A 12,361-nucleotide genomic window follows, 5' to 3' on the forward strand; every position below is an offset into this window, starting at 1 on the left:
CTTCAGTATATGATATCTATTTTAAATTATAGTTTTGGTGAAGGGAAAACAAACCGGAATTCTCATACATTATGGAAGACGATACAAACATTTTCTAAATCCAGTGTCACTATAATTCCTTAATTAATAAATTCACTAGCTTATTTTTAGGATACCTAAACCGAAATAATTGAAAATAGCATAACAAAGCGGGTTTCAAATATTTTAAATATTAAACTCATTTTCTGAATAAAATAGGTAATAACTTTGTAATATTTGCTTTATGATTCTCTATCTAAAATTTCAAATTTTTATTCGGATTTCTAATAGCATTTTCAACTAAATAATAACGCTCCATATAGATTTTAATGAGTAATCAAAGTGTTTCTTCATTTTTGTTTCAGTGTTACATTTAGTTGAATAAGTTAGCCATATATTTTTATTATTTTCACTAATAGTTAACGCGATATCGTAAAATTTATGAATTTCCCTGGGAAACAAACAATATCACTTTAATACATTTCTAAGATATGAATAGTTTTAGTTATATTTACACCGTTTCCAATACAATAGGATATTTCATGAATTACAATATTAGGTCTTCTACATTATGAATGATTTTTCAAGATGGTAATAATTGGAATATTCGTAACAGTAAATGACGTTAGAACAATATTTGACATCAAAAAAAGAATTACAAAAACAAACGAGTCACAAATAAATTTTATAATATTCATAACGACATACGAACAATATTTTATATAAAAATGGCAGTTTTATATCACGTATACGAATACTAGTTAAGTTATTCAGAACACAGGGTATGATTTCGATTGCACCAATCAAACAACTTTAAATAAAATTATTGCCGTACCGATATCATATTAATCCTAAACCACCTATTATAGAATGCTACATCAGACACACCAGAGGAAAAACACGTTTTTGAATTACGAGTAGTTACTATCCCACCGTTCTCGATCAAATGTCTCATTTATTTTGACGCACATCCTTGAAACCAAATTTTGACTAACTGGGCGTTTCTCAAAAGCTTGTAACTTATAATACAAGCGGATGTCACTTTTTGACAGCTTTTCTTAGAAAGGGACTTCTACTTGTATTACAAGTTACAAGCTTTTGAGAAACGGGCCCCTGGTTGATAGTCATTGCAAGCTATGCCAAATAAAAGTTCCGTTTTCACTTGACAAAATGGCCTAGAGCATTTAGTAACTGGAGACGCCTAGGCTGTCATTTTCTGTACAAAACAGTCTGCCGATTTTTGTGGGGGAGGGGCACGTCAAATGTATGGCTATTTGTACATGATTTGTACGTGACGTATAAATAGCCATGTCAGATAAACGTCAGTCCATACAAAAGTTTGCACAATTGTGCCAGGTTTTCGGCAGAGGGGTAAGCACTTAAAGTCGACTCCGGTTATTAAATGTTCTAAGCAAAATGGTGTATCTGCTATAGTGTTATGTAACTGTGCCTAAACATTAACGAATGAGAACAATACTTGCTACGAATTCACTTTTTATGTACAAATGTTGCAATAATCACAATAACTCATAACTCAAATTGTGCCAGAGTCGATCGGCCACTCACCCAGAATCATACATTGTGCGTTATCTGTATAATTTTGCCTCGTTTGACATCTTAATTTTAAATGTATTTACCCTTGTACATATATTTTTTTTTTGTGTTATATTGAAAACACATGTAGTTACAAAAAAATGTGATTTCATTGCTTTTGAGTTTATTTAATTATTAAATATAAATAGATATTTCATCAACATAATTTCTTTGATTTTTTTACTTGCTTGTATTTGTTTTTCTTGGTTTGTACCATGAATTTTCGTTGACTTATTATTTTTCTCTTACGTAAACTTTTTAATTAAAAATCACTCGGGATTTGAACAGTAAACTTTTTTACATAATTTATACCAAGTTACAAATACCGATCGACTGCACTTGGTCCAAAATTTAAGAACATTCTCATCTTTGAATCCCAACCTTATTTACATTTCTAAAAACTTCGACTTCTGAACCAGCTGTGAGGACTCAGCCCTTCAATTTTAAAAACACTATCCATTATCATTATTAAATATTAAATAATCAATCGAGATCGTCTATAATCCAATAAATTGGCTGCATACGAAAAGTGTTTAAAATGCGAACACTTTTTCACACAACCATTAATCCTATCAACAAGTCGAACCTTAATCGCTTCGCGTCTAATCCTCTAAGAATACCAACCAACACTTTTATTGCATTAGCTATTTACCCATAATCTTTTTACTCACATAAAGACCAGCAAGCAACACAGCGCAAAAGTGAAGAAATTAGGCAGACGCTATTTGTTTTTTTGGTGACATTAAATTAATAGGCTCCGCTTGTTCTACCTAGGGGCTATTCATAAATTACGTCATTTCAAATTAGGGGGGGGGGGTCTGGACTGGACATGGGATGACGGTAGCATGAAGTAGGAGGAAATGGGGGCTTTTGAAGCATGATTTTTGGATGATTATAGGGGGGGGGGGTCAAAAATCGTCAAATATCGATGACGTAATTTATGGACAGCCCCCTATTGAGTTTGGGTCACAGACATAGGTGCTCCTGTACTAATTTATTATACTCGAATAATTATTACAGTTGCACCCGTGTTCATTAATCATGTAAATTGTCTACAAAACATGAGTTTTACTGTTTCAATTTCTGTATACTCGGGCTATTGTAGTACCTATGCAACGAAAATTATGTAGGATGCAACTCAGTAAGCAGTGCTGGTTGCGTGGTAGAAACAAGTAAAATTCCAGAATAGATGTGTGGTGACCTCGCGCTCTTTTTAAACGTTTCAAATAGGTATAGTGTCTGTGTAGTCTGTAAAGACAACTTAATGAACTAGGTATACAAATAAAATCATTCATTAATATTAAAATATTTTTGTGCTTTTGCGTGTTCCTAACTGACCCTTATGCGAACAAAGTTCCTCAACAACAGTACATTTCCATCCTCAGAGCTGGCGATTTGGAAAATAAAACAATATGCCATAAGGACTCCGCGCGGGAAGCACGTCACACGGTGGTGACGCGGTCTACTTCCACGTATCGCACGGAGTCCTCGCTTGGTCAGCAAATCACTTCTTTCTCGTCGAAGATGGCGGTGTCTGAGGAGAGGCTCTTCAGGCGTTGCTGGAGCGCGGAGCGGCGCCGTCGGCAGTTGCGCGCTACAGCCAACTGTAATAAAAAAATAACTTTTGTTAAGGCAAGAAAAAGAGAAGAGTAAGCAGCATATCTATCATCTATGTCGCCGCCAGATCATAGAATTTGATCATTCCATGAAATGCTATTTTAGAATTTTATTGATCACTTAGTTTAGACTTGTGTTTTTCATGATCATAATATTATAATCATAAAATTATCAATTCTAAGATCTGGCTAAGACATCTAAATATACAATAACTAAAACTTGTAAAATAATCTCTGCAAGATAGGATATTGTACCATGAGCTGCCTCACAATACATCGTCAGCATTATTAGCATGTATCAGTCTACTGTTAGATATAGGCCTCCTCGGTGGCACGTACCTAATTCAGCTGGATCTTCAGCAGCCCTCCCGCTACTATTCATTACGTTATAATTATTATCGCCCTGCTTATGCTTAAAATAAGTACATACCATAAATATCAGGTATCACACAACATAAGCACTTAGGATGTAGACTTGCGGGAACTGCCCAGAACAACTTGCTTGGTATAAGTAACAAGGACTCACCACAGCGGTGGCTACCAGCACCGCGAACGCCAACATAGCCGCAGCGTAATGCGCCGGGACTCGCAACAACGCGGAGCATTGAGCCAGACGCTCGTCCTCCCCGTGCGGGCACTGCGCGATCCCGTCACACCACAACGCGGGTTCTATGCAGGCGTCTAGAGATGAGCAACGGTACTCGCAGTCGCCGGACAAGGCGAAGACACCGCCACGTTCACTGGCGTGTCTGGAAAAGACGGAAGTATATTTGTTATGTAAAACAGAATCATTCTTCTATGGAACAAAAAGTATAAGGCACGCTGCGCCCCAAAGTTGAACTCGCAAAATTGGCTTTCAGAGCCTCTTAAATTATACAGGGCTATTGGGCGCCTCGTCATAGCTATCAATTCTTTAATTTAATACTACGCATCCAATAGGGGCTCACAGCGACATCTATTGCAAGAAGTAGGTATAAAGCTGCTTAAACGGCGTCAATCATGTTGTTGAAAATCGTCAACACACTAGACAAATTCCTTAGAATATAAAGTTCGTCGTTCACTAACACGCCGTGTTATCATAGGACTTGATTTCTGCTAATAGGTACTTTAAAATTATACCAGCATGATAGCTGAATGAACAAGAAGGCTTTTACTATCTTTGATGAAGTTAACGGAACAATCGTACTTAAATCGTATTGCATCTATAACGTAGAAGAAACTACCATTTTCTTACCTTCTAGAAAGTTCCAGCCAAGACACGTAGTAAGAGCCGTGTTCCACCGCAATGAGCTCCACTGAGAGAGACCTCGGCCAGTCCAGGTCGAATCGCTCCGGCGACGGCGGCGGGCCCAGCACGTGACGCGCCAGACCGTCTACTTCTTTCGACCAGCCTTCGGAGAATATCTCGACGACCTCCTCCCACTGAAATCATAACATTTTTTATAGGAATCGGACACCTACTGATGAATGTGGTTAAAAAGGATTAATACTAAATAGTCATAATATATAAGATTGTTTACAAAATACAACTACCTACGTTCAATAAAAACTTAAATGGGATTCCACGCTCGCACTTGTTAAACATGTATCTATTAAACAAGAACGAATCGATGTTTCTGTCGATCACTTAACGATATATATAGAGGATATTCATAAATCTTTCAAAGTTCTTTAATTGTATCTCACTAAGCAAGTCCGATTGTTTTCTGATAAATGTTAATTGATTTATTGTTTTCACCACTACTATTGTTTTTGTGAACAAATAATAATTTATTTACCTGTTCTTCAGGGGGTTGTGGACAAATGAAGATAGGTGATAATCCACCAGCATACACCGCTATTCTATTCTGCGTCCTGCACAAATGTCGCAAGTCGGGAGCCACTGTAATGTTGTTCAGAAGAGTGAAGTTGTCTAGCTCCGGTTCTTTTATGATGCTGCCCTGAATCTGCAGGTACAGGTAACGGCCTGGTGACGGGTCGATTAGCCACGGACGATGTTCACAGTGTTCCTGTAATGTGAAATAAAACGGGTTGATTGACTCAGTCACGGGGAGAGTCAGTTAATCTGATGTGACGGGGAAAAATTTGATTGCAAAATTCCTGTTCGACGGGTCTTTTGATTTGGCTTTTTATGGGTTCCATGTTTTTTGCAAGAATTGTTGTTCTAATTTTTTTTACTGTATTTGATTAAAAAATGTGGGTATTTTTTTAAAACGATTGAGGTTTAATCCAATAGAGATTCCAATGAACAAAATGTTTCAGCTTGTGCTGAACTAATGAGGAATAACAAATGAATATTTTCTTTAGCGCATGTGTAAAAGACAGAATAGCTTCACGTCTGACTACAAGATTTAACCATGACTATACTGTCAAAGTTGACTAGGAGAAATAAAAACCTACCGCTTCCGATGCTGGGTGCATAGCCGCCAGTCTCAGGTCGCCACTAGCGCCATGCACCTTGTGCGAGCTCTCGCACACCGTATCCAGCCTGATGAATTCCACCGACGCCTCGAAACCGAAGGACCTGAAGTCGTCTACAGCGGACATGTTTACTACGTCGAATTTCAGCTCGGCGATTGTCGAGGTCGATGTGAATTCGTAGTCGTTGATGTCACTGGAAATTCAAAGCAAAAACGTATTCAATACTTTATTGTACAGTCAGCAGATAAGCGGGCAAGGCGATGAAAATAAACTGAACACACGTTGATTATTGTAGGATTAATGTAGGAGGATTAATGTGTACAACTATGACCCTTTTCTCTAGACTGTACTTATTCTCTCCATACGTACGTTATCGATAAGTTTCTTGTAAAAGTAATAGCATTAGTCTTGAAGGTAAAGTTAGCCGTTAGGTTAACGGTGGACATGCGGTCCTGATGGTCTTACAATGTATTACCACCTATTCGACATCCCACTACAAGTTGTACGTCACTTTTTATAGTATTCTTTTTTTGTGTTTTCTTAGATTGATTCAGATTTTTGGGATTTAAATGTAAAGGTTTCTATGACTATTAGGTATAACTAAGCTAGGTTTAGTATAACTATTTCATTGAATACGTTAATAGAAATATGTGTTACCTGCACAAGCAATCCCTTGGCACCCCCGGCCCGCCATCTCTCCACAGCCTGTCAAAGATCCTGACAGCCGCAGTCGGGTCTCCTGCGCAACGATACCAGGGCGAATGCGCGGAATGAACTGAGCGACAAAGACGGCCACCACTGCGGACGCCCCACACCCGGAGCCGAATCACTTCGCCTGGATTAGCCTCGAAACGGTAGGTGCAACTGAAACGAGAATACCGATATCTTTACTAACCAGTTGAAAATATTATGCTAAACCTAATGGTTTCGCATTATCAGATTGCTTGGTTCCGATGCTTATTGTAACGCAACGCATATAATTAGACGTACCTATAGTAAAATAAAGATGACTAGACATAATTTATTCTGATTGGCCTCTAGCCGGAACGCGGATCCGCGCAGTGAGTATTGAATTCTTATTAATTAACAATTAGAGTTCAATACCTACTTACGTGGATCCGCGTTCCGGCATTCGAGAGGTTAACAAACCAAACATAATATTTTTATATGCACTTTATAAATATCCTAATCCGACTTAAGCTTTAATATATGTACACGTACGTGAAAACGTACCAAACGAAAACTAATGAGATTAAATGCCTTATTATAATAATTGTACTGGCACTGCTCACGCTAGTATAATTGGATCTCATGCCAGTAAGATCTGCATCTTACCTTATATTTCTTGAGCCACCGCGACCATACAGGAAGACATCTCTAGGCGAAGAGAACGTGACAGGTGGATCTGGGGGTGCCTCAGGGAAGGATCGGGAAGAAAACCTTCTAGAACATGGACCGCGACCCCACGGCTCACCGTCTTGGTGGAGGTCGACGAACTCGTACAGGGCTTTGAAAAATATTGGCCTGGAATTAAAGAAAACGAAACAATATTAGCACAAAAAATAGTACATTGTAGGAGAGGACGGAAAACTGCTAAAAGATGGACGAGTGAGTTTGAGGGCCGACACGTTAGTGGAGGCGCTCAAATAATACGAGTCCATCTTTAGCGTTTCCGGCCGAGGCATTACATAGTGCTTTTCACGACTACTGCGAGGAAATAAGAAAACATTTGCATAACTATAAGTACTAGCCCGCGATTTATCTGGTAGCAAATTACTAGCCACTGCTTGTGCTGTCTCTTGAATTTCGGTAGGCGTCAGCATAAGAATATAATTTTCTTCACTAGAAGAACTCATTTTTATAGCGAGCGTAGATACGTGTTTCTTGTATTTTTTAGTCAAACACAATTTACGGGTACACTACATAATTCCGAAATATTTTATGCCGAATTTTAAAATATCGAATTTTATTATTCCGATTTTTAAATGCTCGACCCATCAAAATTCCGATTGTCGTAATTACCGAACGATGAAAATCACGAAGTTTTATATTTCCGAATAGTAAAACCGACGATTTTTTAAATTCCGAACCACATAATTTCGAAACACCGAATTTAACATTTACGATTTTTGATATCACGAATTCCGAATTGTCATAATTCCGAAATTTTGAATTCCGATTTGACGTGATTCCTATTTTTTAAATTCCGAATAACGATATTCCGAATTTGTTGTTAATAAATAAAGGTACCTACGTTTCTATGGGGGGTAGTAGTGCTAACGTAACCTAAACCTACTTTTTTTAAAACAGTTATTTACTGTAGGGGTCGTAGTTCTAAAATAACCTATACCTACTTTTCTGTAAGCAGTAAGTTTCTAGGGGAGGGAGGGTCGCAGTTCTAACCTAACCTAACCTAACCCACTTGTCTGGTAGTAGTTGGTTTCTGTAAAGGTCGCAGTTCTAACCTAACCTAACCCACTTTTCTAGTAGCAGTTGGTTTCTGTGAAGGTCACAGTTCTAACCTAACCTAACCCACTTTTCTAGTAGCAGTTGGTTTCTGTAAAGGTCGCAGTTCTAACCTAACTTAACCCACTTTTCTGGTACTAGTTGGTTTCTGTGAAGATCGCAGTTCTAACCTAACCTAACCCATTTTATAGTAGGAGTTGGTTTCTGTGAAGGTCGGAGTTCTAACCTAACTTAACCCACTTTTCTAGTAGCAGTTGGTTTCCGTAAAGGTCGCAGTTCTAACTTAAGCCACTTTTCTAGTAGCAGTTGGCTTCTGTGAAGGTCGCAGTTCTAACCTATTCTAGTAGGAGTTGGTTTCTGTGAAGGTCGGAGTTCTAACCTAACTTAACCCACTTTTATAGTAGCAGTTGGTTTCCGTAAAGGTCGCAGTTCTAACTTAAGCCACTTTTCTAGTAGCAGTTGGCTTCTGTGAAGGAACCTAACCTAACCCACTTTTATAGTAGCAGTTGGTTTCTGTAAAGGTCGCAGTTCTAACCTTACCTAACCCTCTTTTCTAGTAGCATTTGGTTTCTGTGAAGGTCGCAGTTCTAACCTCACCTAACCCACTTTTCTAGTAGAAGTTGGTTTGTGTAAAGATCGCAGTTCTAACCTAACCCACTTTTCTAGTAGCAGTTGGTTTCTGTGAAGGTCGCAGTTCTAACCTAACCTAACCCACCTCGCTAGTAGCAGTTGGTTTCTGTAAAGGTCGCAGTTCTAACCTAACCTACTTTTCTAGTAGCAGTTGGCTTCTGTGAATGTTGCAGTTCTATCCTAACCCACTTTTCTAGTAGCAGTTGGTTTCTGTAAATGTAGCAGTTCTAGCATGTCCAAATGATTTAAATGCATTTTTTTTTGCAGATCAATTTTAAAAACGGCTGACCATTTTATTACTTCCCTTTTGAAACCACAAATTTCATTATTCCGAGTTTACAAAAGATCGAATTTCTGAATTCCGAATTATTTTATTTCCGATCGGTCAATGATTTTTCGGAATAGACAAATTCGGAAAAAAAAATTTCGGACTTTTTAAAAATCGGAACTTTAAGCTTTCGTTCATATGACAATCGGATTTTGAGTATTCGGAAATAGCGCAGTCGTGATTTTCTTCTTTCGTGGTTTTCAAAGTCGTGATTTCGATATTTCGGACGTATAAAAAATCGTGATTATGAAAATCGAGGTTATGAAAGTCGGAAAAACATATTTCGGAATATTTGGGTGTTCCCACAATTTACACTATCCAATTCAGTATTTTCCGATCCCGCCTTTTTTACTTTTTGTATCACTTTTAAGAGGCGTTTTTCTGTTGTTTGCTTCAAACCGACTCTAAACTTAGAAGCAACCACAAACAGCAACAAAAGTAAAAAACGCCTTAAGAGTAAATCGAATGAACTGACTGAATGAATGGTTTTGACATTTCTTTTTTTTTAAACGAGAAATTGATCCTATAAATAACCTAATTTTATTTTTGAAGGAAATAGTTGCGCCAAAAAAGACCTTTTATTGATTTTTATGTTTTAAATGATACTCATTGCTGTAGCGAACCGTCACCAATGACAGATGATGATAACAATGAAACATTGTAGTAGTGGTGGTTCAGGTGCTACAGCTATTGCCTACTTTCCAGCTTGGTTTTAGACCATCTATTGCCACATTTCCGAACAGTGGCGTGAAAAGAATAATAACTGTTCAGTTTCTTTAACACCTTACGAAATATGTTTGTTTACCTATAGGTATTCATGAATTTAAAATTTATTTACGAATATTCATATATGAACATGAACGTACAAGTTACGGTATATTGTGCAAAAATAAAATCCAGGTGATTTATTTATGAATAATGACTGATGCCCCTTAGTTAGTATCAGGAATTATTTAACCTATTACAGAAGCGTTTTGCGTTATACCAGGCGTGGCTCACTCCGCGATTTCGTCGCTTTGCTACAGGTAGCTAAAAGTACATCCGTTCGGCCCTAATTTTGGGGTTTGCCATAAGCCGCGGTCATATCTGTGCTGATCGTAACAGACGCGTTTTGTTAGAGAGCAGAGTGAGTCTACTGTACCTAAAGTCTATTTCAATAGAACTTGCTAACTATGTAAACAAACCGCCATATTGAAATTGTCTCTGAATGATGAATTTACTAGTGATGGGCAAGACTCCTACGAGTACTTACTACTTTACTTATGTCAAACCATATCGAATAATAAAATACCAAAAGTAAAAAACAAGTAGTTACTTATTTTTAATTTGTTTAATCACGATCAGAAGACAAATTAGTACTTAAGAATGATGTATTGATGTGTTTCATAACCGCGGCGGTAGGTACAGAGCGTGGGTTGGGTAGTGTGTAGCGGGTTTATATCACAAACTTTAGTCTCAACACTACCCATCATAGACAATTGTAGAATTTAAAAGAAACAAAACCGTCATTCCATCAGGTCCTAATAACCTAACTTATGAACCCATTTTAAACTTTTAATTAAATATCCAAGATACAGTTATATATTTATGTATTTTCCGGAACGGACCGTTTCAATAGTGTATATGTGTATGGTTTCAATGGTGTTTGATGAGGTGGTGTGAAAATTCAAAGAGAAACAGTGATAAAACAAAGTTACCTTGTTTGTTTACATAGTTAGCAAGTTCTATTGAAATAGACTTTAGTACTATTACTTATTCTGTGGTTATACTTAGTAACTAAACGTTAGTGAGAGACAAATCCTAGATTTTTAACGGCGTGCTCATATATCCTGGGTGTCTGCTAGTAGCAGGACCATTCTAAGAGCTCTGACGATAGACGAAAGCTTTTAAAGGCTGATTAACTTACTTCAGAGCTGTTCCCTGTGTCAACTTCAGTTCCAACGTCAGCGAGTCTCCTTTCGACAGAAAGCTCTCTGTACGTGCGCAAGACCTGGATCTTCTTAAGATGGCATGCTCACAGGTCCTGGGTGCTCGCTCGCGGCAGAATCGGGCGATGAGCGTGGCATTTGTGGGCGGTCGACCAACAATCACTGATTGAGCTGATGTCGCGCGAGACATTTGGACTGAGCGCTCCTTGTCACTGAAATAGAGGTATTTTTTTAATTAATAAATACCACTACCAGCATAATTAGGTTTTATTTTGCATTGCATTTGCATTTGCATTAAAATTAGCACAAAAGTTATTACTGTAACACGATCCAATTGTATTTAAACCGACGTCATTCATTTGCAATTAAGCCCTTACTGCATATAATAAAAAATATTTGTTGAAATTTGAACTTTAATAGCTGTCAATAGAGTTAAGTATCATATCCGCCGTATATGGCTTCGTATGCGGTAAGGGGTTAATTGCGGACTAAAAGAAACTCTGCTTTACCAGATATAAATGTCTGGATTAATCCCGTGAGAGTCATCAGGTACGAGTATATAGACGTATAAAGTACGACGACGAACTTACCAAAAAATATCACTGCATCCGGGTGATATTCTCATAGGACCGTCCCAAATATTTAAATGGCTACCGCAGTACTCGTCTTCGGGCAAATTGGGATTAAGCGCATTAATTACGTAGAATTTTAATACGGAGAACCATACTCTGAATCTAGGGGCGGAAAATGAAGGCCTTCTGTATATAAGGTTCCGCCCTGACGGCCCAGATGTGTCAATTCCCTGCATATGATAAAGACATGTTGTGTTCGGTGGCAGAGAATGCTGTGGGTGTTCCAAAATCCCCCTTCCCGTGCCTCTGATCCAGAACTCGCAAGCTCTTTTGTTCTTAGCATATGTCGGCGACTGTTGATCGACGAATCTAACCTGAAACAGATTAATTACATGAACAAAAACAGAACGCAATCGTTAATCAAAGCAATGAAATGGAAACGACGTTCGAGGAATCTAATTGTTTTGTCAGTATATAGGGTGGAACATTTCTAGAGACTGAGCTGAAAGGATAGTGTTAGCTAAGTGATCTACAATCGAGTCATTATAATAGTAACTCTGGATTAAAAAATAAAACAAAATCATTTAAATTAAATATTTTATATCAGTGACAACCCTACCACTACAAAGTTATAATTACATTTTAAATTGACACGTCATGTCATTAGCTTGACTTTACATTCGATGCTCGGATCTACTTGCTATGCTTGCTATGTTTAACAAACTGTATCTCACAAATGGTTAGAAATATTAACGTGATTAATAAGTGAAAAATAAAGTACGTAGCCTA

The 12,361-nt window shown here is 37.8% G+C and overlaps 1 protein-coding gene across 1 annotated transcript in view; it reads right to left on the reverse strand.

Moving 5' to 3' along the window:
• Positions 1-2,668: 2,668 nt before the first annotated feature.
• The window catches only part of LOC134792739 (uncharacterized), a 123,575-nt gene continuing 113,882 nt past the window's right edge, over positions 2,669-12,361 (reverse strand). Inside the window, exons 6-14 of the mRNA XM_063764038.1 lie at positions 11,591-11,946; positions 10,979-11,212; positions 6,984-7,172; positions 6,306-6,512; positions 5,628-5,841; positions 5,006-5,236; positions 4,462-4,649; positions 3,754-3,976; positions 2,669-3,215 (exon numbers count right to left, since the gene is read on the reverse strand). Coding sequence (XP_063620108.1) covers positions 3,108-3,215; positions 3,754-3,976; positions 4,462-4,649; positions 5,006-5,236; positions 5,628-5,841; positions 6,306-6,512; positions 6,984-7,172; positions 10,979-11,212; positions 11,591-11,946 — 1,950 coding nt within the window. The 3' untranslated portion in view covers positions 2,669-3,107. The remainder of the gene's footprint in view (positions 3,216-3,753; positions 3,977-4,461; positions 4,650-5,005; positions 5,237-5,627; positions 5,842-6,305; positions 6,513-6,983; positions 7,173-10,978; positions 11,213-11,590; positions 11,947-12,361) is intronic.

This window comes from Cydia splendana, chromosome 8, assembly GCF_910591565.1.
Source record: "Cydia splendana chromosome 8, ilCydSple1.2, whole genome shotgun sequence".
Lineage (NCBI taxonomy): Eukaryota > Metazoa > Arthropoda > Insecta > Lepidoptera > Tortricidae > Cydia > Cydia splendana.